This window comes from Octodon degus, unplaced genomic scaffold (assembly GCF_000260255.1).
Source record: "Octodon degus isolate 3935 unplaced genomic scaffold, OctDeg1.0 scaffold00004, whole genome shotgun sequence".
NCBI classification, from domain to species: Eukaryota; Metazoa; Chordata; class Mammalia; order Rodentia; family Octodontidae; genus Octodon; species Octodon degus.
In genome coordinates, this window is record NW_004524580.1 from 31,813,647 (window position 1) to 31,836,914 (window position 23,268).

The 23,268-nt window shown below is 50.8% G+C and overlaps 1 protein-coding gene and 1 long non-coding RNA gene across 2 annotated transcripts in view; one reads left to right on the forward strand and one right to left on the reverse strand.

The window, feature by feature from the left end:
- LOC111817154 overlaps positions 1–3,045 on the reverse strand; it is a 10,155-nt gene extending 7,110 nt beyond the window's left edge. Inside the window, exon 1 of the long non-coding RNA XR_002821410.1 lies at positions 2,858–3,045. This is a non-coding gene — a long non-coding RNA (uncharacterized LOC111817154). The remainder of the gene's footprint in view (positions 1–2,857) is intronic.
- A 2,384-nt stretch (positions 3,046–5,429) lies between these two features.
- Positions 5,430–21,212, forward strand: Hsp90b1 (heat shock protein 90 beta family member 1). The gene is made up of 18 exons (XM_004623850.2): positions 5,430–5,599; positions 6,310–6,412; positions 7,116–7,257; positions 7,797–7,913; positions 9,089–9,420; positions 13,083–13,194; positions 13,730–13,849; positions 14,672–14,788; positions 16,320–16,457; positions 16,543–16,620; positions 16,736–16,801; positions 17,293–17,562; positions 17,783–18,028; positions 18,323–18,459; positions 19,047–19,125; positions 19,218–19,373; positions 19,662–19,790; positions 20,917–21,212. The coding sequence occupies exons 1-18, from the start codon at positions 5,551–5,553 to the stop codon at positions 20,944–20,946; spliced, it is 2,421 nt and encodes an 806-aa protein (XP_004623907.1). The 5' UTR covers positions 5,430–5,550; the 3' UTR covers positions 20,947–21,212.
- Positions 21,213–23,268: the final 2,056 nt, after the last annotated feature.

Below are 23,268 nucleotides of genomic sequence, written 5' to 3' on the forward strand. Positions count from 1 at the left end.
GGAGAAGAAGAAGAAGAAGAAGAAGAAGAAGAAGAAGAAGAAGAAGAAGAAGAAGAAGAAGAAGAAGAAGAAGAAGAAAGAAGAAGAAGAAAATGGGAGAAAACAGAAAACACATTCAGCTGGGTGTGTGGTACATGCCTATAATACCAGCACAGGAGGCTGAGGCAGGAGCATCCCTGTAAATTGAGACCCTATATCAAAAAAAAAAAAAGGAAAAGAAAAGGAAAAAAAGGCAAAATTAAAGACTCAAATGCAACAATACAAATAATTAAACATAAATGGGTAAAACACCTTAAAGGGAGAAATGGAAGTAAAAATAATGAAGATGTGTTCTGTCTATTCACTGGCTCGCTATGTACTGCAAACACAGACTAATAAATAAAAATTTAAAAAATACACTCTAAAGAAATGGGCAGAACAAAAGGCAAAGGTCACAGCAGGGACAGTGGGTGCACCTGCAGTCCCAGGTCCACGCGAGGCTGAGGCAGGAAGATGGCTACAGCCCATGTGTCAGGGACAGCCCAAGTCACACGGTGAGATCCCAGCTCAAAATAAAAGTCAACTTCAGAGCAAAGTATGGAGTGACCCCACGTGGACGTCATACAACACAGTGACCCACAGATTAATTCAGCTCTCTAAGTTAGAACAGCGACAGAAGGTAGCTCACCTGGCAGAGGTGTGGGGCAGGAGGAAATGAGCAGAGACGTCGGGAACCCTGGGCCACCAGCGAGTATGGTGGTGGAGATGCGGCAGACGCGGCTCCAAGCTCCCGGTGAGCACGCACCCTGCAAGCGTTCTGTTCGGTGTAAACTTTGCCAGAATCGAGTTGTGTCTTTAGAAATCTGAGCTGCACACAGCACAAGAGGACTTCATTTTGCCTAAGCTGGATAACCAGTCAAGCCTAGCGTCACAGCCAGGCGTGGTGGCACGAGGGAAGCTGAGGCAGGAAGATCGTTGCAAATTCAAGACCAGCCTGGGCTACAGAGAGCTCAAGGCCAGCCTGAGCTGCATAGTGAGACCCTGTTTCAAAAAGGACCCCCCAAATGTCAGGAAATAAGCTCCTTCCCCTCTCCAAAATGAAATATCACTTTTTCTATATGCTTACTTGAAGCACAGTATTTCGGGGTCCTCTTGCTGATTCGCACAGTGGTCTTCCTTTGGCTGCGCTGCACCTGAATCCTTTGCCTGTTATTTGCAGAAATTATGTTAGGATTCTGAGCCACCTCTCTGGAGAGACGCAGAAAAGCCCACAGTGAGCTTTTCCTAGTTTCCCTCGCAACCAGAGTGTGCCACCTGGTGTGGTTCTCAGGCTGCAGAGAGACACTGTGTGGTGCCCAGGTGGCTGTGAATCCTGCCTGGCTCGCCACCTCCCACCGCTCGGTCTTCGGGGAGCCGGCAGCCCTGTGGAGAGGCCCACATGCCATGTGAAGCACTGGAGTCGCAGGCCAAGCTGGCCGGTGACCTTGCCACCTCCTATGGCCCCTCCAGGTGACCTCAGCCTCAGCCAATACCTGGGCAGCAAGCTGGTGAGCAACTCTGAGCCAGCTACCTGGCAGAGGGCTCCCAGGGCCTGATCTTAGGCAGGGTGAGGCAAGAGAGTCCTACGCTGCTCAGTTTTGGGGTGACTTGTTACCCTGCAATGGGAGCACAGGGCATGTCTGCGACTGGGGCTCACTGTTCTGGGCACTGTCCCTCAATGCCTGTGACTTCCCTTATGTTGGCACGATGTGTTTTGTAAGTTTACTCCTAAGTATCTCACAAGGTTTGCCTCCAATCGGAACGCAAGTTTGAACAACTTACATCACTGTATGTCATTCTGCAAGCTGAGAGCAGCGCCACTGATTTTTACAGCTAAGGATTTTCTTCCTTCGGCGGTTCTGGGGATTGAACCCAGGGAACACTGTTGATTTATTGCTTTATTGTGAGACGAGTCTGGCTAGGCTGGCCTCCAGCTCTATGGTCCCCAGGAGCTGGGGTCACAGGCACGTGCTACCATGCCCAGATTTATAGACGTATCTTAAATGCAACACGTGCCAGATTCTCCTATTCATTCTGCATACTTGGGGTTGAGTCACTTGGATTTTGGGGCTATGAAATCATGTCACCAACAAGACATTTTTTAAATTGATTTTATTGAGAAAGAAATAGCAATGAGACAGTTTCAAAACAGGTTAGTAGGATAGTTACAATAATTAATACATTACATATTGTCTTCATAGTAGTTATTCATAGTAGAAGACGCAGACATGATATCTTGTCTAAACAAGACAACATTTCAAAACGAAGGATTTTGGCTTTTCTAAAATGCAAACTGGGCCAGGGAGATAGCTCAGTGGCATAAGTGCCTGCCTGGCAAGCGCAAGGTCCTGAGTTGGATGCTCAGTATCAAAACTTTTTTAAAAAAGCATACCAATTGATTTTCCTGCTGCCAGACCCTCCCAAGGGTGCAAGATGAGACTATGAATTTATCACTCCCCTGACTCTTACTGTCCTGTATGACAGGACAGTTGCGGTTATTTCTCCTTAACTTAGGTGTCATTTATATAATAAAAATTCACCCTTTTAAGTGTACAGTTTGATGATTTGTCACCACAATCAATATCAAGACCAAGAGCATTTCCAACAGCTCCAAAGCTCTCCCTGAGGGCAAGGGATACAGCTCAACATCAAGGCACCCACCTGGCAAGTGCAGCCTCATGAGTTCGAGCCCTGGTACCAAACAAGCTCCCCTGGTGCACTCTCTTCCCAGTATTCACTTACATCTTTAGTTTAAATAAAACATTCATGCTTATAGTACAACTCTACTGTCAATATTGGCCCAACTTCTGTAAGAGCAGGGACCATATCTACTGTGGACCGAGGTCCTCCACGTTTGCTGAACGAGTGAAGAAACCACTCCGCCAACCAGAGCTTCTCCAAGGTCATCCTCAACATTCCCTGAGCCAACAGTTTTCCTGCCCTGTTCCCCAGATGTTTCCTCCCAGACATCCCACTACACCTCCCGATGATTCCGCCCCTAACTGCAGCTGCTTATCTGATTTTTCCTTGCGCTGTCTGGTTGCATTAGACATGCACAAGCAGCAGCATAACACACGGTGGCCCACTCCTCCACTCCTGTACCTCAGTACCCAGGAGGCTGAGGCAGGAGGTTCACTTCAATTTTAAGGCCAGCCCGAACTTGTCTCAAAAAAAAAAAAAAAAAAAAAAAAAAAAAAATCAAAAAACAAAAAACCAGCATAACAACAAGGTAGCATGGGCCCTGGGAATAGGGCAAAAATTAGTAAACAAGGGGCCGGGGAGATGGCTCAGTACTATAAGCGCTTCCCTGGCAAGCGCAAGGGCCAGAGTTCAATCCCTGGCTGGGTGGGTGGTGGGGAGACAAGTGAATCAGCTTACTAACGACCTGGACTGTCCGTTTCTGGGAAAAACTGACAGATCAAAGGTCAGAAGAGGTGAAGCGAACACAGAGAAGGAAGGGTAAGACCAGGAGCCTAACAACCGCCCACTGTTAAGAGGCCGCTGGGCCGGCTCTTGGCCCACTCAAGGGGCAGAGCTGAGAGGGCGGCCAGCCATCCTCCCGGCCGCAGTTCTGGGCCCGCCGCACTCCCGAGTCCCTCTCCTCCGCCGAGACCGCTCCCACCCCACGGCGGCAGGTCTATTTTGGATCCAAGGCTCTCGGTTCCCTCCAGGTGCAGCCCCACCCACCCCTGGCCTGTGAAGAAGTTTGGGGAAGGGCACTCGCGCTTTCAGAACTGCTTGTTTATCTGTTTGTAACTAGAGAAACGTTGGGGAAGTCAAATGTAGAAAAGTGAAGGACCTCATCTTTCTCCAAAAACAAAAAAATTAACTAGCTAAAACAAAGATGCACTTGAGGTTTGTGAATGTAGTTAGCGCCCTAACATACTCTTTTTTAAATGCAAGCACAGAAGCATAAAACCTGCTGTGTAAGCGTGCTTACTAATAACAAACGCAGGTAAATGAGGCAGATCTAAATTAGGCACAGCCACAATATGTAAACACAACCACAGAGCCCAGATCAGGCAAACCTAAATAGGGGAAGTTGTAAAAGACAAGCTGTCACTGAAAAGCTTATCTTCAGGAATACCGATGATATCGGAAAGCAAACGCGGAGCTCCACTCTGCTGGCAGCAGCAGTGACAACGGTGTGTAACTCAGAGACCTGCGCGGGTGGGCGTTCCGGAAAACTAAATCGAGGCAAGAAGCTACCTGAAGGGCACAAGCTTCGAGGGAAGGGCTCCTCCCCCACAGGAAAGGCACCTGGTGTGCTCAGCGCCCGGCCGCAGGCGGGCAGCGGGTTTCTAACCAGCGAGGGCTGCGGTGAATCTCGGTCGCAGCACGCAGGGTTCGCTTCGCGTCTTCCCGTTTCCGCGCTAGACCGCACCGGCCCCCAGTTCTCCGCCTGATTCACAGCAGCGACTCCGGGGTCGCCGGCGCCCCCCACGGTGCTTTATGGGACTCAAAGGCACCAAAGTTGCTTGCGATCTCCCACCGCATCAGTGGGGTCTGGACATTCCGGCCGGGGGACACGGAGAGGCGATGGGTCCGGCGCCCTAAGCGACGCACGAGAAGCCAGATTCGGAAATGCGCGTCGCGAGCCAGCGGCCCAGACCCCAACGGCCGGCGTGCAGCACGCGGTGGTCCTGCCCGCGCGGGCGCGGAGGCCTGCCTAGCCCCGCTTCTCAGAGCTGTGCAAACTGGAGATAAGCACAGCTGTGTACTGCAGTCAGAACAAAGCGTAAACCTTAAAACACATTGGAGAACAGGTGAGGTCCTAACCGGTCGGCAAGCGCTAGACCAGAAACTCCCAGCATTCAATACGGCGCGCACCCTTGCGTTGCATGCCGGGAACTGTAGTTTCTACCCCTCCTTCCAAAAGAGCGGTGCGGGGCGTCTCAAACCGTCAAGTCTTTGTTCCGAGGTGCACCACCAAACAGAAAGCCGACTGCAAATTTCGCTCTGGGATAGCTCTCAGCATGATCCCAAGCATAAACGGGGAGAGAGGGGATAGAAACTGCGTTGCCTCGGCTTCTGTTTCCCCTGGTCACAGAATAACGCTCTCTAGGATCCGGAAGTGGTTCCACAGAGCCCTCTGTCAAAGGATGGACGCGTTGCGCGTTTACGTTCATTGGACGGCTTCCCTTAGGGGACAAGACTTCAGAGGCAAAGGGGCGGTCTCCCGTGTGAGGGGCCCGCGGTGCCCTGTGATTGGACAAAAGCTAGTACAAGAGACCAATTGGAAGGAGCCACGCTTCGGGCATAGGCTACCGCACCTGGAGAGCTCCGATTGGTAGACTGCGTTCCCCCCCTCGCATTCTCATTGGGTACAGAGGGTGCGTGGTGCGGCGCGATTGGTGGATTTGTGTTTCCCGTCCCCCGCCCGCGACAAGTGGGGGTGAAAAGCAGCACGACCTGCTTGGGGTGTAGGGGGCGGATCGTGCGGCTAGAGGTGTGAGGATCAGAGCCCGGGGTGGGGGGGCGGAGGCGGCTCCTGCGATCACAAGGGACGTGAGACTCACCCGGCCGTGCGCCATGAGGGCCCTGTGGGTTCTGGGTCTGTGCTGCGTCCTGCTGACCTTCGGTGAGTGATTCTCGGGGAGCGGCCGCCCCCCTCCTCCGGCATGACGGCTTCTCGAAGGTTCTGGGGGCGTCGATCCTGGGAGGGGGTCACCAGAGTCCGCGGGGGGGGGAGCAGAGGACATCACCTTTCCTCAAGAGAGGCTCGGGTTTGTCTTACTGTCCCCGGGTCCGCAAGGCAGCGAAACGCTGCGGTCATTTAAACTCCCGGGTCGCGGCCGCGGGTGGGGCCTCGCGCAGGACCGGCATCGGCCGCCGCGACCTTTGACCCTGCGAGCTGAGGACCCCGGGTCCCCCGGACGCGCGCGTGTGGGTCTCGGAGGCGCGTCCCGGGGACACCCGAGCGGCGCTTGGAAGTCAGCTGGCCCCAGCTGAGCCTAAACGTTTCTCTCCTTCTCTGACCCCCGGGCCGGATTTCAGTTCCCGTAGGCAGAAGCTGCACCGACGCGGCCTGCGTCCTGAGCCCTCAGCCGAGGCGCAGGTCCGGCCGGTCAGCTCGGGGCCCGGGCTGTGAGCTACACGTGTGGGTGTAGCCGAGCCCAAGCCGCGGAGCACGCGGACACGGGGCCGGATGGGCTTCCGCGGGCCGCCCCTGCACCGCGCGCTCGTATTTACCCACCGAATTTTGCAACCCGTGCCCTTGCCCTGTTTGATCAGAGTCGCTCTGCGAAGCACAGGGCACAGTATTCAAGTTTACTGATGTTAAATCCCCAGGGTCGGTCAGAGCTGATGATGAAGTCGATGTGGATGGGACAGTAGAAGAGGACCTGGGGAAGAGCAGAGAAGGCTCGAGGACCGATGATGAAGTAGTGCAGAGGTCTGTGCCCGACTGAAACTGTATTGACAGGGTTGCCGATGGCGCAACTTCTTTGTTTCTCTCAGAGGGTCTGGGTCTGGGTCTGGGTCCGGGTCCGGGTCCGAGTCCGGGTCGGGGTTGGGGTTGGGGTTGGGGTGGGACGTCCCCATTTAAATGAGCGGAAACCTTACTACTGGTGTGGAGTTAGGTGCAAGCTTGACTCTTAAAATGACCTATCACAAAAAGCAATGGGGTTGGGCTAGGTGAAGTCCAAGGGTAGATGTTTGCTTAGCGTGCCCAGGACCCTGGGTTCAACCCCCAACAACCACTCAGTGTGCAAATGGGTATTTTAAAAACTATTTTGGTAGCTATCATGCAGAATACTAGTGCTGTAAACTTCTCAGAACTTTATTAAAGACTTTTAGTTAGTTGCCTTTGTGTTTGTTGTGAATGCTTAATTGAGTTTTAAAACTTGGCTTCTTGGATCTTAGTGAGTTTTAAGTCCTTGCTTGGCCATCAGTGATTTCTGACTTTGCTTTTTAATAAAGGCAAATTGGTTTTATTTTTCTGGCAATTTTAAGAACTCAGTTCCAGTATTACAGTACTACTATAATTGTAAGCTGGCCTATCAGTGAATTTTATTCAAATTTCCGTTTCACCCTCCTCACAGAGACTGTGTTTTTGAAGAGAACTGAGTATTTATTTGTTAAATTGATTTCCCTAGAGAGGAAGAAGCCATACAATTGGATGGATTAAATGCATCACAAATACGAGAACTTAGAGAGAAATCTGAAAAGTTTGCCTTCCAAGCTGAAGTTAACAGGATGATGAAACTTATCATCAATTCACTGTATAAAAATAAAGAGGTAAGCAGTCCTATGATTTGGGTAATATTTAAGTAACTAGTTAGCAAAGTTTAAGTCCCCAGTATTACAACAGTTATTACTGATACATACTGGGGGAAAGAATGAAAGACAGGCCAGGCATGGTGGCACACAGGAGGATGGATGCAAGTTTGAGGCCAGGGTTGGCTACGCTGTGAGTTGTAGGTCAGCCTGAACTGGATAGTGAAACCCTGTGTCAAAAAACAGAAAGAAAAAAAAGCAAAGGCGTTTCTTTCCTTTGCCCTCCAAATGTGTTCATGGCCTGCTAATACTGTAGTTGTGTCTTAAACATAGTCGCACACATTTAAGTTTTCAAGTGCTGCCTACCCAGAGATGCCTGGTAGGAGGCTGCTGTAAACCCATTCAGATGTCTTCATTGGCTGCAGCGTTTTATGTAGGGGTTGTACATCCTTTCATTGAGAGTAAAGCCATCCCTTTGCCACAAGACATTTTATTCAAGCCTGGACCTGACACTGTCTCTTGAGGCTAATCTGAGGGTCCTAAATCTGGCTTCCATTTAGATCTTCCTGAGAGAGCTGATTTCAAACGCTTCTGATGCCTTAGATAAGATAAGGCTGATATCACTCACTGATGAAAGTGCGCTTTCTGGAAACGAGGAGTTAACGGTCAAAATCAAGGTAAGTCAGCAGATTTTCTTGTAATAAGAATCCTTCCTTAGAGATCAGGAATTCATGTAGGCAGGGACAAGCAACCCTGGTGTCTCCCTGGTTACCATAGGAGTCAGCAGACTGAGTTGTGGGCCAATGCCGACTTTGCCTGTTTTATAAAGTTTTATTGGGGGGCCAGGGAGGTAGATAGCTCAGTAGAATAAGTGCTTGCCCGGCAAGTGCAAGGGCCTGAGTTCAATCCCCAGTTCCCCAAAAAAAAAAAAAAAAGTTTTATTGGAACATAGTCATATCTGTTGGTAGATACTATCTTTTTTTTTTTTTTTTGGTCTGCAGTGGCAGTAATCATTGTGACAGGAACCTTAGGACTTACAAGCCTAAGAATACTTCCTAGCTGGTCGTTTGTAGGAAAGTGAGCCAAGCCCTGGCTAAAGTCTTCTCGGGGCTGTGATGCCCTGGTCCTCCCACCAGGGTGGAAAAGCGGCCATCTGGCATGTAGCTGGTTGCCATGGCGCGGGGACAGCTCAAGAGGGTCACACGCCAATTAAAGCTAAAGGGCCAGCCTGGAAGCCCGCTCCTGATTCCCACCTGGGACTCTGGCCTGCACTTATCACGTGGCCTCAACCATCCGTAAATAGAGGAGTTGTAGTCCCGCCCTGTTGCCTGAGCCAGCCAGGAAAATTAAGTGAAGAGCCTGGAGTATCAGGTTCCAAACGCAGGAGTCTCTGGAGCTTGGAGTCCTGTTCTCTCCTATCAAAGAAACAACACAAAGTTTTATTTTTCTAGAGTTTGCCCCCCCTAAAAAAGAACTTACTGAGCTGGGGATGTAGCTCGGGGCAGAGCACTCTCCTAACAATGCAGGACCCCTGGATTCCTTGTGGGTAGTGATGAGACTGGCTTTTTTTAGTCTTGACCTGTTTGACATTTAGTCATCGCTACTTTTACATTCTGTCAAATACATGGGACTTTCATACAGTGTTTGTGAAGAAAGATGGTTAGTACTTTTAGATGTGCACTTTCTAAAAAGGCCATAAAATACCATATAGACAAGAACAAGCTCTGCTTAGTCTCTCGTGTTGGAATTGTCGTGGCCAAAGCTGGCAGTGTAGCCCAGTGGAGGAGCTCAGTGTTTGCATGGTGTGGAGTAGTGCGCAAATGTAACTATCCTGTTCCCGTCTTCCCTTCAGTGTGACAAGGAGAAAAACCTGCTGCACGTCACAGACACTGGCGTAGGCATGACCAGAGAAGAGCTGGTGAAAAACCTCGGTACCATAGCCAAATCTGGGACAAGCGAGTTTTTGAACAAAATGACTGAGGCACAAGAAGATGGCCAGTCAACCTCTGAGCTGATTGGCCAGTTTGGTGTTGGCTTCTACTCGGCCTTCCTCGTAGCAGACAAGGTTATTGTCACATCGAAACACAACAATGACACCCAGCACATCTGGGAGTCAGACTCCAATGAATTTTCAGTAATTGCTGACCCAAGAGGAAACACCCTGGGACGAGGAACGACAATTACGTGAGTATTCCTGCTCCTACGGCAGAATGCAAACCCTGCCGGATAGTTGTACTCTGAGCTCTGAGCATGGGGCCTAATTCCTTTGCCTAAAATGTGAGGAATCAAGCGCTCTCCATTCGAAGAAATATTGGAGGACCTGCCAAGGGCTGGAGTGGAGAACTCTGGCTGCTGCTGTCCACGGAGGGCACAGAGTAAGAGGATCTCGCCAGGGAGGAGGCGAGTTCAGGCCTCAGGAAGGGGCTCGGCCACGTACGCAGCCTTGGGCAGGAGCCTTGGCCCCTGAGAGCTGGATGAAGGCAGCAAGGGGTGGCGCGTTCCCAGGATCTGCGGTGGGTCCTGGGCTTGGGCTGGGGAACCCGGGAGAGAGAGATGAGGCTTTAAAAACGTGAATGAGAGCCAGGCTCAGTGGCGCACACCTGTAATCTTGCACTTGGGAAGCTGAGGCAGGAGGGTCACCATGAGTTTTAGGCCAGCCTGGATTACACAGCAAGACCCTAGCTCCAAAAAGTGAACATTTGGAAAAAAGGGGGAAATATGGCACGTTCAGTGAGGTCTTACAAGTTAGATCAGGTTGGAGTTCCATTTCCTTTTAAGCCATTAGCTGTGGCTCTCTGGTGAGGCAGGTCTTCTGCCCTACAGCGCCTGGTGCCTGCAGGCTGGGAGGTTGCATGGAAGTTCTTCCTCTCTCTTCAGCAGCTTGGAGGTGAGGGAGGCCTCACAGGCCACCCATGAAGCTTCCTGTCAGGGAGAGGAAGTATCCACAGCCTCTTTGTTTACTTTTCTTTCTTTCCTTTTTTTCCCTTCTTTTTCCTCAGTGTTAGAGAAAATCTTCAAGTAGGAGCTGGGCGTGATGGCAGCTGTCCTGCAGCCGTCACAGCTGCTCAGGAGGCTGAGGCAGGACTGCTGGGCTGGGGCTCAGTGGGGGAGCACTCCTTGGCACAAACAGGCTTCTGGGTTCATCTACACTGCTGCCCCTCCGCCCAGAAAGGGGGAAAAAAACCAAAACTTTCTCAAGTAGGAAAGGAGCCTCTACTTAGCTCTTTTGGGGCCTGAGAGCCTGGGTCTCACCATGTAGTCCAGGCTGCCTCAAACTTGCAATGATCCTCCTGCCTCAGCCTCCCATGCTGGGATGGCAGGCATGCACCTCCACACCCAGCTTTATACTTAGCACTTTGTCCGCATCCAATGAAGTCGCTTCTCCTGCCTCCTAGTTGCAGGCTCCTAGTGGTGTAGTCATGTGGCCGTGTTGAGTGCTTTCCCTGGCACTTGCCTGGCTCTCCCTGTACATGGCTAGCACACGCCTCAACGGGCCTAGCTGGGAGGCATTGCTCGCTGAGTCCTCTACACTGCCCTCTGCTCAGCTCTCCAGGCACGGGACAGGCAGCAGGTCCTTCCTGTAGGGAGAGGAAGGCACCCCAGAGGAGGGGTCCACCGTTCCCAGTGGACCTGCTCAGTGGGGCAGAGGTCCTGCTGACCCCCAGCCACAGAGCCCAACAGGTACCCAGGCAGCGCTGCCCTTCCCTGTCCTTAGCTATATGGTGCAGATGACAGGTGCCAGGCAGGCCATGCCCCAGGGAGGGACAGTAAGACAGGCGCCATCCCCACTGCCATGTAATTGCCCTTCTCCCAAGGGGACTGAGACAGAGCTTAGCAATGGCGACACATGCGTTAAGGTTTTTCCTGCACAGTGTTGTTAGGATCAGAGACCTGTAGGCAGCAGGCGGAGAAGCTGCAGCTGTCCGAGGAGAAAGCGCCCTTCCCACCACAGACAGCGCAGTCTGCGCTTCCCTCCAGGCCGAGCCCTCTATCCTCCCCTGCTCTGCCGCTGTCATTTGACCTCAGGACTAGGAAGTCACCCCACCCAGCCTTTAAAGCCAGTGTTGCCCTCAACCTGCAAGTGCTCAGCATGGGTGTTTGTAGGGTGAGGACAGGCGACAGGTGGCCCCATGTCCACTCCAGTAAAGCTTCCTGAAAAGAGACATGATCACCCCTCAGTGTCCACCAGGCATCAGTTCTCGGACCCCACGGCTACCAGCATCCTCAGTGCGGAGGCCGTGCTAGCAACGGCATGCTGTATGGAGCCTACATGCGTCTCACTTAAATCCCCTCGCTCACCGTGCCTAGTGCAATGGGGTGCTCCATAGGTCATGGTCACACCATATTGCTTAGGGAATAAGGTTGAGAGGGAGGTCTGCCCACATCCAATGCAGAAACAGCCAAATGTAACCCATCGCCCGGCTGCACAGAGCTCCGCGCCCTGCAGCTGCTGGAGTCTGCAGGTGAAAAGCCCTCCCACGGGTGGTGGGTGGACAACCCCAGCTTTGCTCGGCTCGCCCCACCCCTGCTCATGCCCAGCCCTCTGCAGCCCCAGCCCGCAGGATCTTGACTTTGCCCACCTTGCCTTGAGATGACACTGCCAACCTTGTTAGGCCTGGAGGCCCAGGGTTTTCATTGATGTTGCTCCAGCAGTGGACGTGCTGGATTTCTCTGCTCTGTTGCCCTCTCCTTAAACCTAGTTGACTGTGCATCTTTTTCTGATTTCTTTTGCCTGTTTCTTAAATGTTGACAGGAAGCTTAAGAGCCAGCATGTCTCTCAGCAGGCCCAGCTAGCTAGCTGTGTCGTATGTTGCATCTCTGCTGTTCTGACATGAAAGAAGCCATGTGGACGGTGTAAGGCGATGTCCCCGTAGAAGTGTGTGTTGGTGCCTGCCGGCTTGCCAGGGCCGTGTCTAGATCGCGCTCCTGGGCTTTGTGGTTATCACACCTCAGGTGTCTAACCAGCAGCCTGTACTTGCGTCCACACCACCCACCCCATGTCACCAGGACCCGCTGAGACCAGAGCCAGCTCCTTGGTGGCAGGCGCACTCCACGCCTCATGAGACAGCCTGGCCCAGGTGCACAGCTGCCCACCTTCGGGAGCGCTGCGTCTCTCAGGCGTGGCAGGTGGAGGTGAGATCTGCAGCGAGACAGGAAGCAGAGCCTCTGTGTGCAGGGCACCATCTAAACACCGCCCAGTGAACTTTCTAGAACAGCGGAAATGTTCTGTGGACATCACCACCAGACGTGGCAGCCACGTGGGACTGGAGGACCAGGCCCCATGAGAGTGTGACTGTGGAAGCCAACTGTTCTGTTTCTGTAGTCGCGTGTGACTAGTGGCTACTGTCTTGGTGACAGACAGTTCAGATTAACTCTCTGTTTTTTTTAAGGAACGGGTTTTTATTAGGAATCATATAGTCTTCTGATTCTAAAATAATGATAATGATAAAAGCTGTGAGAATAAATGTGATTCTGTTTTTGCTGCATGTTTCAGTACTTTCTCATCCTGAGAAATGAAGCCCCCAACCTGAGAAGGCTGGCCATTCACATTTTCTGTTGAGGCAGAGCCTGGCCTTCCTTGTGCCCCATGTGGCGGGTTTAGTTCGCAAGGCTGTGCAGGCAGAGAGCTGTTGGCGGGACTCATGCATCTGGCGAGTGCGCTGCTGGTTCCTGGCCAGCACAGGAGGGCACAGGAGTCTTAAATGCTAGCTTCCAGCTTCGCTGTCTAGAGTTGGGGATGTCGCTCAGGGGCACATGTGCCTGCCTGGCAAGCGCAAGGTCTTGGGTTTGATTCTGGAACCAAAAAAATAAACCTTGAGTGTCTAAATAGCTTCTTTTCCTTGCAGCCTCGTCTTAAAAGAAGAAGCATCTGATTACCTTGAACTGGATACAATTAAAAATCTAGTCAAAAAGTATTCGCAGTTCATAAACTTCCCCATTTACGTGTGGAGCAGCAAGGTAAATCAGCGCTCATTAAAATTTGAACCTATTACCCTGGACACAGATGTAACTGCTCGCCACTAAAAGAGTGTGATGTTTTTCAGTTTAAGGGTTTGGGCCTTTCTTACTAAAGATCTATATTCTTGAGCTGTGATAACTTATTTTTTTTTATTTTTTTTTATTTTTATTTATTAGAGAGAGAGAGAGAGAGAGAGAGAGAGAGGTGTGTGTGTGTGTGTGTGGCCAGCTCAGCCCACCAGGGGGCGGGGCTGGCATGTGGTGCTGGGGGATTGAACCGCGGTCCCTGTGCTTTGCCAAGCTTGTTCTAAGTAGGTGCTTTAGACCACTGAGCCATCTCTCCAGCCCCAAAGGATACTAGGATTTTTTTTTTTTTTTTTTTCCTGGAACTAGGGATTGAACTCAGATCCTTGCGCTTGCCAGGGAAGCACTTATTCCACTGAGCCATCTCCCCGGCCCCTGTGATAACTTATATTCTGTGGACAACATCAGTATTATTTAAACAAATGTTTAACCATAATTACTTCCTGCTTAGACTGAAACTGTTGAGGAGCCCCTAGAAGAAGAGGACGCAGCAAAAGAAGACAAAGAAGAATCTGATGATGAAGCTGCAGTAGAGGAGGAGGAGGAAGAAAAGAAGCCCAAAACTAAGAAAGTAAGTCCAGGTCGAGGACTGCAAGTCCTCGGGTGCAGGCTCGCGGGGCGGAGGCCTCATTCAGAAGCTGTGCCTCCAAATGGCCCGGTGTGCGGAACGCACACGGTGGCGTGTTGTGCACTGTGTGCGTGAGCGGGGCTCTCACGGCCAGCGTCCCCGTCTCTGTGGCTTGCCCGGGACCGGTAAGTAGCATTTGTGTTCTGACTTTCAAAGTGCTAGAAGCTTTTTACACCCCTTTTGCCCTTTACCTTGTTGGAATGAACTGTAAAAAAGTTGTCCACCTTATTCAGGTAGCAGAAGAAGTAGAAGTGTTGCTGGTGGTTGAGGAATACTTGCCACCGAGTGCTGAAGTATGACAAAATACAGAGACACAATAACCTTCTAACTTTGGTTTTTTGTCTGTGGTGCGAACGCTTGTGGGTGGAACCCAGGACCTTGCTCTCTGCCTTGGAGCTAAGTCTCCAGGCCCCGCGCGCATTTTTTCTCCTTGCACTGAGGAAGCCGACGGACGCGGGAAGACTGAGCTCCAGATCTACCTGGCAACTTAGCGAGATCCTATCTCCCCACCCCCCCAAAATTGAAACATTTCAGTTAGTTAATTGGCTTTTATCAGTTGTTATAAAGGTTAACTAGTTGCATTCTGTGCTAAACATTGGCTATAAATATACAGAGAAAAACTTTAAAGTATTTGATCTAGTAGGCAGGGACCAAACCAGAAGATAGGTATCCTTCCCTGGGTGTCCTGAAGCCCAGGGAAGTTAGTTATTGCTAGCTTAATTCCTGAGGGCACTGAAGAGAGGCTAACTGTTACTGTAACTTCAGGTTGAAAAAACTGTGTGGGATTGGGAACTTATGAACGACATCAAGCCGATATGGCAGAGACCATCAAAAGAAGTAGAAGAGGATGAATACAAAGCTTTCTACAAATCATTTTCAAAGGTAAATACTAAGTTGGAATTTCCTAACTTCCAGTTATTCATGGGTGTACAAAAGCTCACCCAGTTAGTTTGGTGGAAGGTGCCAAATGTCCTTGACTGAAGCAGCCCAGCCCCATTCTTCCCAGTAAGGGGACTCCCAAAGACCGTCAGCGTGACTGGCGTATGTCTGCATCTGGGCAGGTATGTGAGATTGTCATGTATCCAAACATACATGAATTGATTAACTGTAACTGAAATCACATGTCCATCTCCTGTGAACCTTTGAGATTTTTATTTCATTTGAGAGACCACCTTTGAGAACAGTTGGATTCCAAAATTGCAAAAGCTTAAAAACACGAAATGTTATCAAGTAGCTTCTAAAGTAATCTTCAGGGACCTTGCTTACAATAACTAGACACATGTTGCAAGATCATACAGTAATTGCTAGATCTGTTGTTTTTTCTTTTACTGATCAATTCTTAAGTCAATGAAGATTGCTTAAATTAATCTTTACCCAAACAGCATTTTGTACCAGTAATAGAACGTTTTAAAATTCAGCATAACTATAAAACTTTGTGTTCTGTGAGTACGTTTGTTTTTTCCTCTTTATTATATATCCCAAGAGTTTTGGCACGAAACCGCTCCCTTGACCTGCCGAGCTTTGTGTCCAAGGGCTTCAATGAAAAGGTCCAATATATGTAAATTGGACAGCTGTATTGGAAGTACATGAGCCATATGAGTGATTTTTCCCAGTTCCTCAGAAGTCACATAGGGGAGATAGCTCAGTAGAAGCACTTGACTGGCAAGTGTGGGGTCCTGAGTTCAATCTCCAGTACCAAAAAAGAAAGAAAGTACAAGATAAATAAAAAACTGTGAAATGGCCTGTCATCTTTCTTGGGCCAGGGAGATAGCTTGGTAGAATAAGTGCTTGCTTGGCAAGTGCAGGGTCCTGAGTTCAATCCCCGATACCACAAAAAAAAAGTCACATAAAAATTGAGGCCAACTAATCACATTTAACACCAGCATGCCACACTGTTATTTCAGCATATAAATGGTATTAAAGATTAGGACATTTTACATTCTTGCTCTTCGTTTGTACCGTCCTCAATGTTTTTCACACGTTTCACGGCATACCTGAATTCAGACTGGCTTCCTTGGGCCAGTGGGCTGCCTGAGGGTACAGGACCGATTTGGGTATTTGCCTGCCTCTGCTGTACTCGCCCAGGGCGAAGGCCGCCAAAGAGACCATCCTGCGCACTGCTGTAGGTCCGAAGTGCGCTCAGTACCGTGTGTAGTTCTGTCACTTAGACGCTGCTTAGCTATCATGCTGTCATGCTCAAAGGGCCTAGACTCGCCTGTTCTCCTTCCCCAGCTCAGCAGGATGGTCATGGAAACAGCCTCCGCAGGCTGGTTATAACCGCAGGCCGCCCCATCCCTTTCCCCTTTATTTCTGGTAAGAGACCATTTTGGTGCACTAAGTGCTCGTGCCACCTGTGAACTGCTGAGCCTCCCTGCTTGTCCTGTCCTGCACCACTGAGCCCATCTCCCCACAGGAGAACGACGACCCCATGGCTTATATCCACTTCACGGCTGAAGGAGAAGTGACCTTCAAGTCCATCCTGTTTGTCCCCACCTCTGCTCCGCGGGGTCTGTTTGATGAGTACGGATCTAAGAAGAGTGATTACATTAAGGTGGGTAGTAAAGCAGTGTATGCGCTATGTTTAAAATCTGCACGGGCGACTTCCAGAAAGTGACTGTCTTCTGGTCTGACCTCAGCTGTACGTGCGCCGCGTGTTCATCACAGATGACTTCCATGACATGATGCCCAAGTACCTGAACTTTGTCAAGGGTGTTGTGAGTACTGGGGCTGGGGCCAGGGCTGAGGCTAGGGCTGGGGTCAAGGCCGAGGCTGGGCTTCACTGCGGCTCACCTGGTGCTCGCTGGACTCACTCACCTTTGCTGGCCGCAGGTGGACTCGGACGACCTCCCCCTCAACGTGTCACGAGAGACTCTGCAGCAGCACAAGCTGCTCAAGGTGAGGCCCAGGGCAGGGGCCGCGGGTCTGCTCCTCACCCACTCAGGTGCTGCTTTCAGCAGGGCTTTCCCCGTCGGGGGATCTAAGTTCCCGGTGCTTAATGCACTCACGTCAGGTGTGGGAAAGATGGCAGATGTGTGCGTTGAGTGCCTATGGTGCCCCGCCCGGCCACAGTTCACGTTTTGTCTCATGCTTTATTGTGTAGGCAGCTGCTTTTCCAACTTTCCTTAAACCTTTTCCACCGGCTCCTATTTAGAAGACTGTATCTGCTCACTTGTGTAGAGCCTAGGATACCTGTGGGCTCAGAATGCTAACAGTCAAAGCACTCTGTGGCCACCTCTGCCGGGCCCGGTGTGGCATCTCCCAGCCTCCCTGCCCCGCTCAGTGGCTATAAAGATGCCCTGGCTGTGTGTTACCACGTTCTTGGGGCCCTTGTGTTCTCAGAGCTTGGAGCTGAGCTCTATAATCTGTTACTCTTCACTTCTGTTTAGGTGATTAGGAAGAAGCTAGTCCGTAAAACTCTGGACATGATTAAGAAAATTGCTGATGAGAAATACAATGACACTTTCTGGAAAGAATTCGGTACCAATGTCAAGCTAGGTGTGATTGAAGACCACTCGAATCGCACACGTCTTGCCAAGCTCCTGAGGTTTCAGTCTTCTCATCATCCAACCAACATCACTAGTCTTGACCAGTATGTGGAAAGAATGAAGGAGAAACAGGACAAAATCTACTTCATGGCTGGGGCCAGCAGGCAAGAGGTAATTGGAATCCAGCCCTCAGAAGTGTGGAAGTGGCGGGGGATTTCTAGCCAGCTCTCCAGAGGAAAACGGGGAAAGTGATCATGTGATTGGAGTAGTGGAGAGGCTTGGGAAGTTGCCTGTCAGTCCTTCACCCTTGGGGCTGTCAGGGATATGGGCTAAGAGATACTCATACGCCAGGGCCCGGCTTAGAAAGCTGTCATCCCCCTTCATTTTGTAGGCCGAGTCTTCTCCATTTGTTGAGCGGCTCCTGAAGAAGGGCTACGAGGTTATTTACCTCACAGAACCCGTGGACGAGTACTGCATCCAGGCCCTTCCTGAGTTTGATGGGAAGAGGTTCCAGAATGTTGCCAAAGAAGGTGTAAAGTTTGACGAAAGTGAGAAAACCAAGGAGAGTCGGGAGGCAACCGAGAAGGAATTTGAGCCTCTGCTCAACTGGATGAAAGACAAAGCCCTGAAGGACAAGGTATTCCTCTGGAGACCCTGTGAAAGTGTCAGCTGCACTGGGGAGGTTGGGACAAGTGATGTGTAACTGGTTTAATGAAACTGTAAAGAACCGGTGGTGGAGTGTGAGTTGGTGTTGAAGGATTTATTTCTGACTGGAAAATCCAGGCTATTGAAGCCTGAGCCTAGATGGAAGCTGCCTTATAGCCTGCCCCCACCGTGCCCCAAATGGCCGAGTGTAGGGCGGCTGAAATGCAGTCACTGGGCTGCGACTTCCCTGTAGATACTGAGTCTTAACTTGCTTCCCTTCCTCCAGATTGAAAAGGCTGTGGTGTCACAGCGCCTGACAGAGTCTCCGTGTGCCCTCGTGGCCAGCCAGTATGGCTGGTCCGGCAACATGGAGAGGATCATGAAGGCGCAAGCGTACCAGACGGGCAAGGACATCTCCACCAAGTAAGCCTGGGGACAGTGCTGCGAGGTGCTGGCTGTCCTGCCTGCTGCTGCGCAGGGGCTGATGTGTCTGTCTGCTGTGTTAGATCGGCAGCAGCAGGTTAGGGTCAGGGTTCCTCCTGCCATCCGTGCATAAAGTGAGGCCTTCGCTTTGTAATGGTTTCTATCCCGACAGAATTGTGTTAGTCAGTTACTCACACTGCGTAGACCAGCATTAGACTCAGCATGGCACAGTGACTGTCCCTCACGGCATCTCTTAACGTCTGAATCCCAGGAAGAGGATGATGTTCTGTTCTAGCCGATGTCCCCCTGGTGCATATCTGTTGGGTGCCGTGGAAGGGTCAGGTGAGGGCAGCCTGCGCCAGTTCACCTGCTTGGCAGCGCTGTAGGTTCCCGGCCCCATCCGTCACTACAGCAGTCTCTGCGTGTTTTTAATCTAATCATGCCCACCTCCTTTAAAAAACAGAACTAGAATAAGCATGTCTTGGCATTTTTTCCCCCAACAGGCTCTTACAATTCTCATACGTTAGAGTGAAGGAAAAGTGTGAACCCTAACGACATTTGGGTAATGCTCAGGTTTTCTTTAACAGCTACTATGCCAGCCAGAAGAAAACATTTGAAATCAACCCTAGGCACCCGCTGATCAGAGACATGCTCCGGCGAGTCAAGGTGCGCCCTGTCAGCCCTGCTCCCACGTGCGGGTCTTGAATTCAGGTGCTTTGTGTGGCTTGGTATTAATCGGGCAACCGCTTCCATTGTAGGAAGACGAAGACGACAAAACTGTTCTGGATCTTGCCGTGGTTCTGTTTGAAACGGCGACTCTTCGCTCAGGATACCTCTTGCCAGACACAAAGGCCTATGGAGACAGGATAGAGAGAATGCTTCGCCTCAGCCTAAACATCGACCCGGAAGCAAAGGTCCGTGTCCCCAGCCACCCTTGGTGCTGAGAGTGGGACATGGCTCCCCACATGCTAGCCACGGGGTGCGGCTCTAGCAGTACAAAAGAGCAGAACCCGTTGCTTGCCACGGGGTGCTGACTGTACTAGGGGCTTAAGTTGAATAGTTTGAGTCTCCGTTGTGTCAAGCACTGTGTAGGAGACTAAGGAGATGTCTCTTCAGGTCACCTGTGGCCGAGAGGATTTACGGGGCTCTGAATAAACAGTGATTGCTCCCAGGGTTCAGCGGGCTGGTGCTGTCATCCCTAGGTTGAGGAAGAACCAGAGGAAGAGCCGGAAGACACAGCAGATGACACGGAGCAAGAGCAGGACTCGGAGCAGGATGAAGAGGAGGAAGTGGATGCAGGCTCAGAGGACGAGGAACAGGAGACGGCGCAGGTGGGCGGCACCTCGCTCTGGAGCCTAGGTGGGGTGGGGCTGGGGACAGCTAGGGAGCCACAGGTGACGGCAGACTCAGAAGCCTGAGCAGTCAGTCTTTGAAACACCAGCTCTAGGGCCAGCCAGATAGCTTAGTGGATTAAAGCACCTACAAGCAGGCACAGGGGCCAAGGGTTCTATCCTGGGGCCTGCCATGCTGGCCCTGCCCCTCAGGCACACTGAGAGGGCAGTTGAGACTGGGCGTGGCACACACCTGTAATCCCAGCTCTTGGGAGGCTATCAATAGGCAGATCACTAGGAGTCCGATCTAGTAGTGAGACCCTGAACAGCCTGTAGACCCTTCCCTAAAAATATACCCCCAAAAAAGAAAAGAAACACCTGATCTTCACCATTTTAAAAAATCAAGTTTAGATAGAGATTGGTGCAGTTGATGTAGTCATGTTTATGAGGGGGAGTCGGCGCCGGTACACAGTGTATCCATTTTCTTTCTGTTCTCATTTACTGTTCCCCTCCCCTAGATGCCCCTTCCGCTTTGAACGTTCCTTTCCTATTTCACAGTATCTGTTATGCATTTTGGTCCTTATTTACCCTTTCAGTTTCTCACACCAGAGTGATACTTGTACATGTGTGTTCCATTGCTTCACCTCAGTGTGTGGTCTCGGGGGGCGTCCACTTAGAAATGTCTCAGCGCGTCCTTGGCTGGGCAGTCCTCCCTCCGTAGAAGACCACGCCTTTACGCAGTCACTGATGGGGCACTGGGCTGCGCCCACGGCTCGGCTCTTAGGAGCTTTGCCGCTCTGAGCATGGCTACGCGGGTTTTGCCGCGCTGTGCTGCTTCTCGTTCTCCTGGGAAGGTGCCCCGAGGGCGCTGCCTGGGCGAGGCGAACGGGTTTCATCCTCCCGCAGCGCTGCCGTGCCATCCTGTGTGCTCCCGGCCTCTGACACACGACCCTGCCTACTCCGCAGTTTGTCCTCCAATTGATTATGTATGTGAGGGCCATGGATCTTGTTTAGGGTTGTAAATTATTTCTCAACTACAGCTGAAATCCTGGAGATGACTCGGCCCACTTAAATTGCTTTTCATTCTGCTGGCATTTAAGGAGTTCTGGTCTTTCTGTTTTCTCAGAAATCTACAGCGGAAAAAGACGAATTGTAGAACACATGCTGCCCCAGCCTCGTGCCCGCGAGAGGAAATGTGAGATCCCGTCCTTTCTCCCGGGGGACACTTCTTTTGGGTTCTCCCCACCCCCTTTTCCCCCGCACTGTAAAAGGTTGGGATTATGGGTCACAGGAAGAAGTGGGTTTTTTAGTTGAATTTTTTTTAACATTCCTCATGAATGTAAATTTGTACTATTTAACTGAATATTCTTGGTGTAAAATCTTGTCATGTGTATAAAAATAAAAAAGACCCCAAATACCCTGTGTGCTGCCTCGGTGCTCATCGTGCATGTCAGGGACACTTGCTCGTTGCTCGGTTGCTTGTTCTTGGAGCGCCAGAGACCAACCCGAGGCTTGCGCCTGCCTGGCGAGCACTCTCCGACAGGCCTGCGTCTCCAGCCCTTGTTAAGCTGCCCCGGCCGGCCTTAATGCAGCCCTCCTGCCTCTGCCTCTCAGGTAGCTGAGAGTGCAGGTGTGTGCCAGCGCATCCAGCTTTGTCAGACGATAGGGAAGATGGCTTGCTCAGGAGCACGCTCGGTCGGTCGTCGTGGGTGCATCAGGTTCTGCGGAGTCTAGCTGACACACTACGTTGTTACAGGAGCCCCAATTTTCCTGCGAAGTTGGTACCTCTATGGGCTGCTTCTGTTTATTGTGTGCTCCCCCGCCCCCAACCTTCAGGTATTCTTCTTAGTCACTTTGCAGTAATCCCTGGACATCACCAGCTTCCCGACTTAAGTTCCCGGCTTCCTGAAAAGAGCCAGGGCCGATGGGTCGTGTTGCTCAGCAGTAGAGCGGGCACCTGCCTAGCGAGCGCAAGGCCGGGATTAGATCCTAACGTGGACGTGCACAAATACACGGGCTCTACCTCAGTTCTTACGAAACAGAATGGCCCTTCAGTTATAAATATGCTATCAAGGTGTCATTTACTTGTAATTTTTTGTTTTCGTTTTTTGGTGATAAGATCCCTAACCCTCTTAAAAAATGTGACGTGCTTCTCTGGCAAGGGCAAGGGCCTGAGTTCAATCCCCGGTTCCACAAAAAAAAAAAAGTATGGGGCCGGGAAGATGGCTCAATAGAATAAGTGCTTCCCTGGAAAAAAATGTGACAAATTTCCCAGGCTGAGCCTAAGCTTCTGTCCCCCTGCCTCAGCCTCCCAAGGTGCTGGGATTACAAGTAAGTGCTACAACACCACAGCCAGCTTGAAGTGCCATTTTGATGACTATGATACACTTGTCAAACTCCATTAAGAGACGTGTGACACTTGCTCCTCAGAATCGCACAAATTCTAAATTACAATTATTTTGCCCAAGGAGAAAATGTATCACAACCAGTTTTTGATACAAACAAGTGGCTCCATCATAAATGTCTTGTTAAAAAAAAAAAAAAAACCTGGCCAAATGTATCACCAAACAGCTACAATTGGTCTACTGCACTTTTTGAAGTTAAAACAGCTTTATTAAGAAAGACGCTAAGGGGCTGAGGAGATAGCTCAATAGAATAAGCACTTGTCTAGCCTTTGCAAAGGCTTGAGTTCAGTCCCCGGTTCCGCCAAAAAAAAAAATAAGATGCTAAGGGCCAGGGACATAGCTCAGCAGCATAAACACCTGCCTAGCAAGTGCAAGGTCCTGAGTTTGATCTCTGGTACAGAATAAAAGAAGCTAAGATGAAGTTTGAGCTGGCTGTGGCGGCCACACACCTGTAATCCCAGCATAAGGATACTGAAGGAGGATCACCAAGTTCTAGGCCTCCTACACAGCAAGACTTCCTATCACTCTAATTTTAGTTTTTACTTTGACAGTGCTAGACATCAAACCTGAGGCCTGGCTTATGTAAAGTAAGATCCCAGCCACTGAGCTCCACCCCGTCTTAATTTCTTTGTAGTACTGGGGGATGAGTGCAGGGTCTTTGAATTGAGTCCTTGTTTGTTTGTTTGTATTTAGTACAGGGACTACAGAGTCTCACATAGATTGGACTCATAGTGATCCTGTTTTCAGCCTCCCAAACCCTGGGATTACAGGCATGCGCCACCACGCCCAATCTCCATCCATGCTCAGTACACCCTGGGAGCAGGGCGCATCCTCAGTTCTTTCTGAAACCCTCTGACTGACTGAGAGGCCACATTCACTAAGTGGCCACACCGCCCAGGCTGGGCCTGGGACTTGCAGTTCTGCAGGAGGCTCTCAGTGCGGGCGGAGGCGGGCGCCTTGGGGAGCAGTGGCTGCTAGCAAGGCCACTTGGCTGAGGCAATCCTTGCAAGAGGTGACAGCCCCTCCTTGGGGATGGCAGGGCTCACTGACACACCTGCTTTCACGGGGGGGGG

Excerpts from the sequence above, each read along its gene's own strand:
- Hsp90b1 (XM_004623850.2), top strand. The coding sequence starts at position 5,551 with ATGAGGGCCCTGTGGGTTCTGGGTCTGTGCTGCGTCCTGCTGACCTTC. Across the intron at positions 7,914-9,088 it reads AGTTAACGGTCAAAATCAAG|TGTGACAAGGAGAAAAACCT; the intron begins GTAAGTCAGCAG and ends TCTTCCCTTCAG. Across the intron at positions 16,621-16,735 it reads TGAACTTTGTCAAGGGTGTT|GTGGACTCGGACGACCTCCC; the intron begins GTGAGTACTGGG and ends TGCTGGCCGCAG.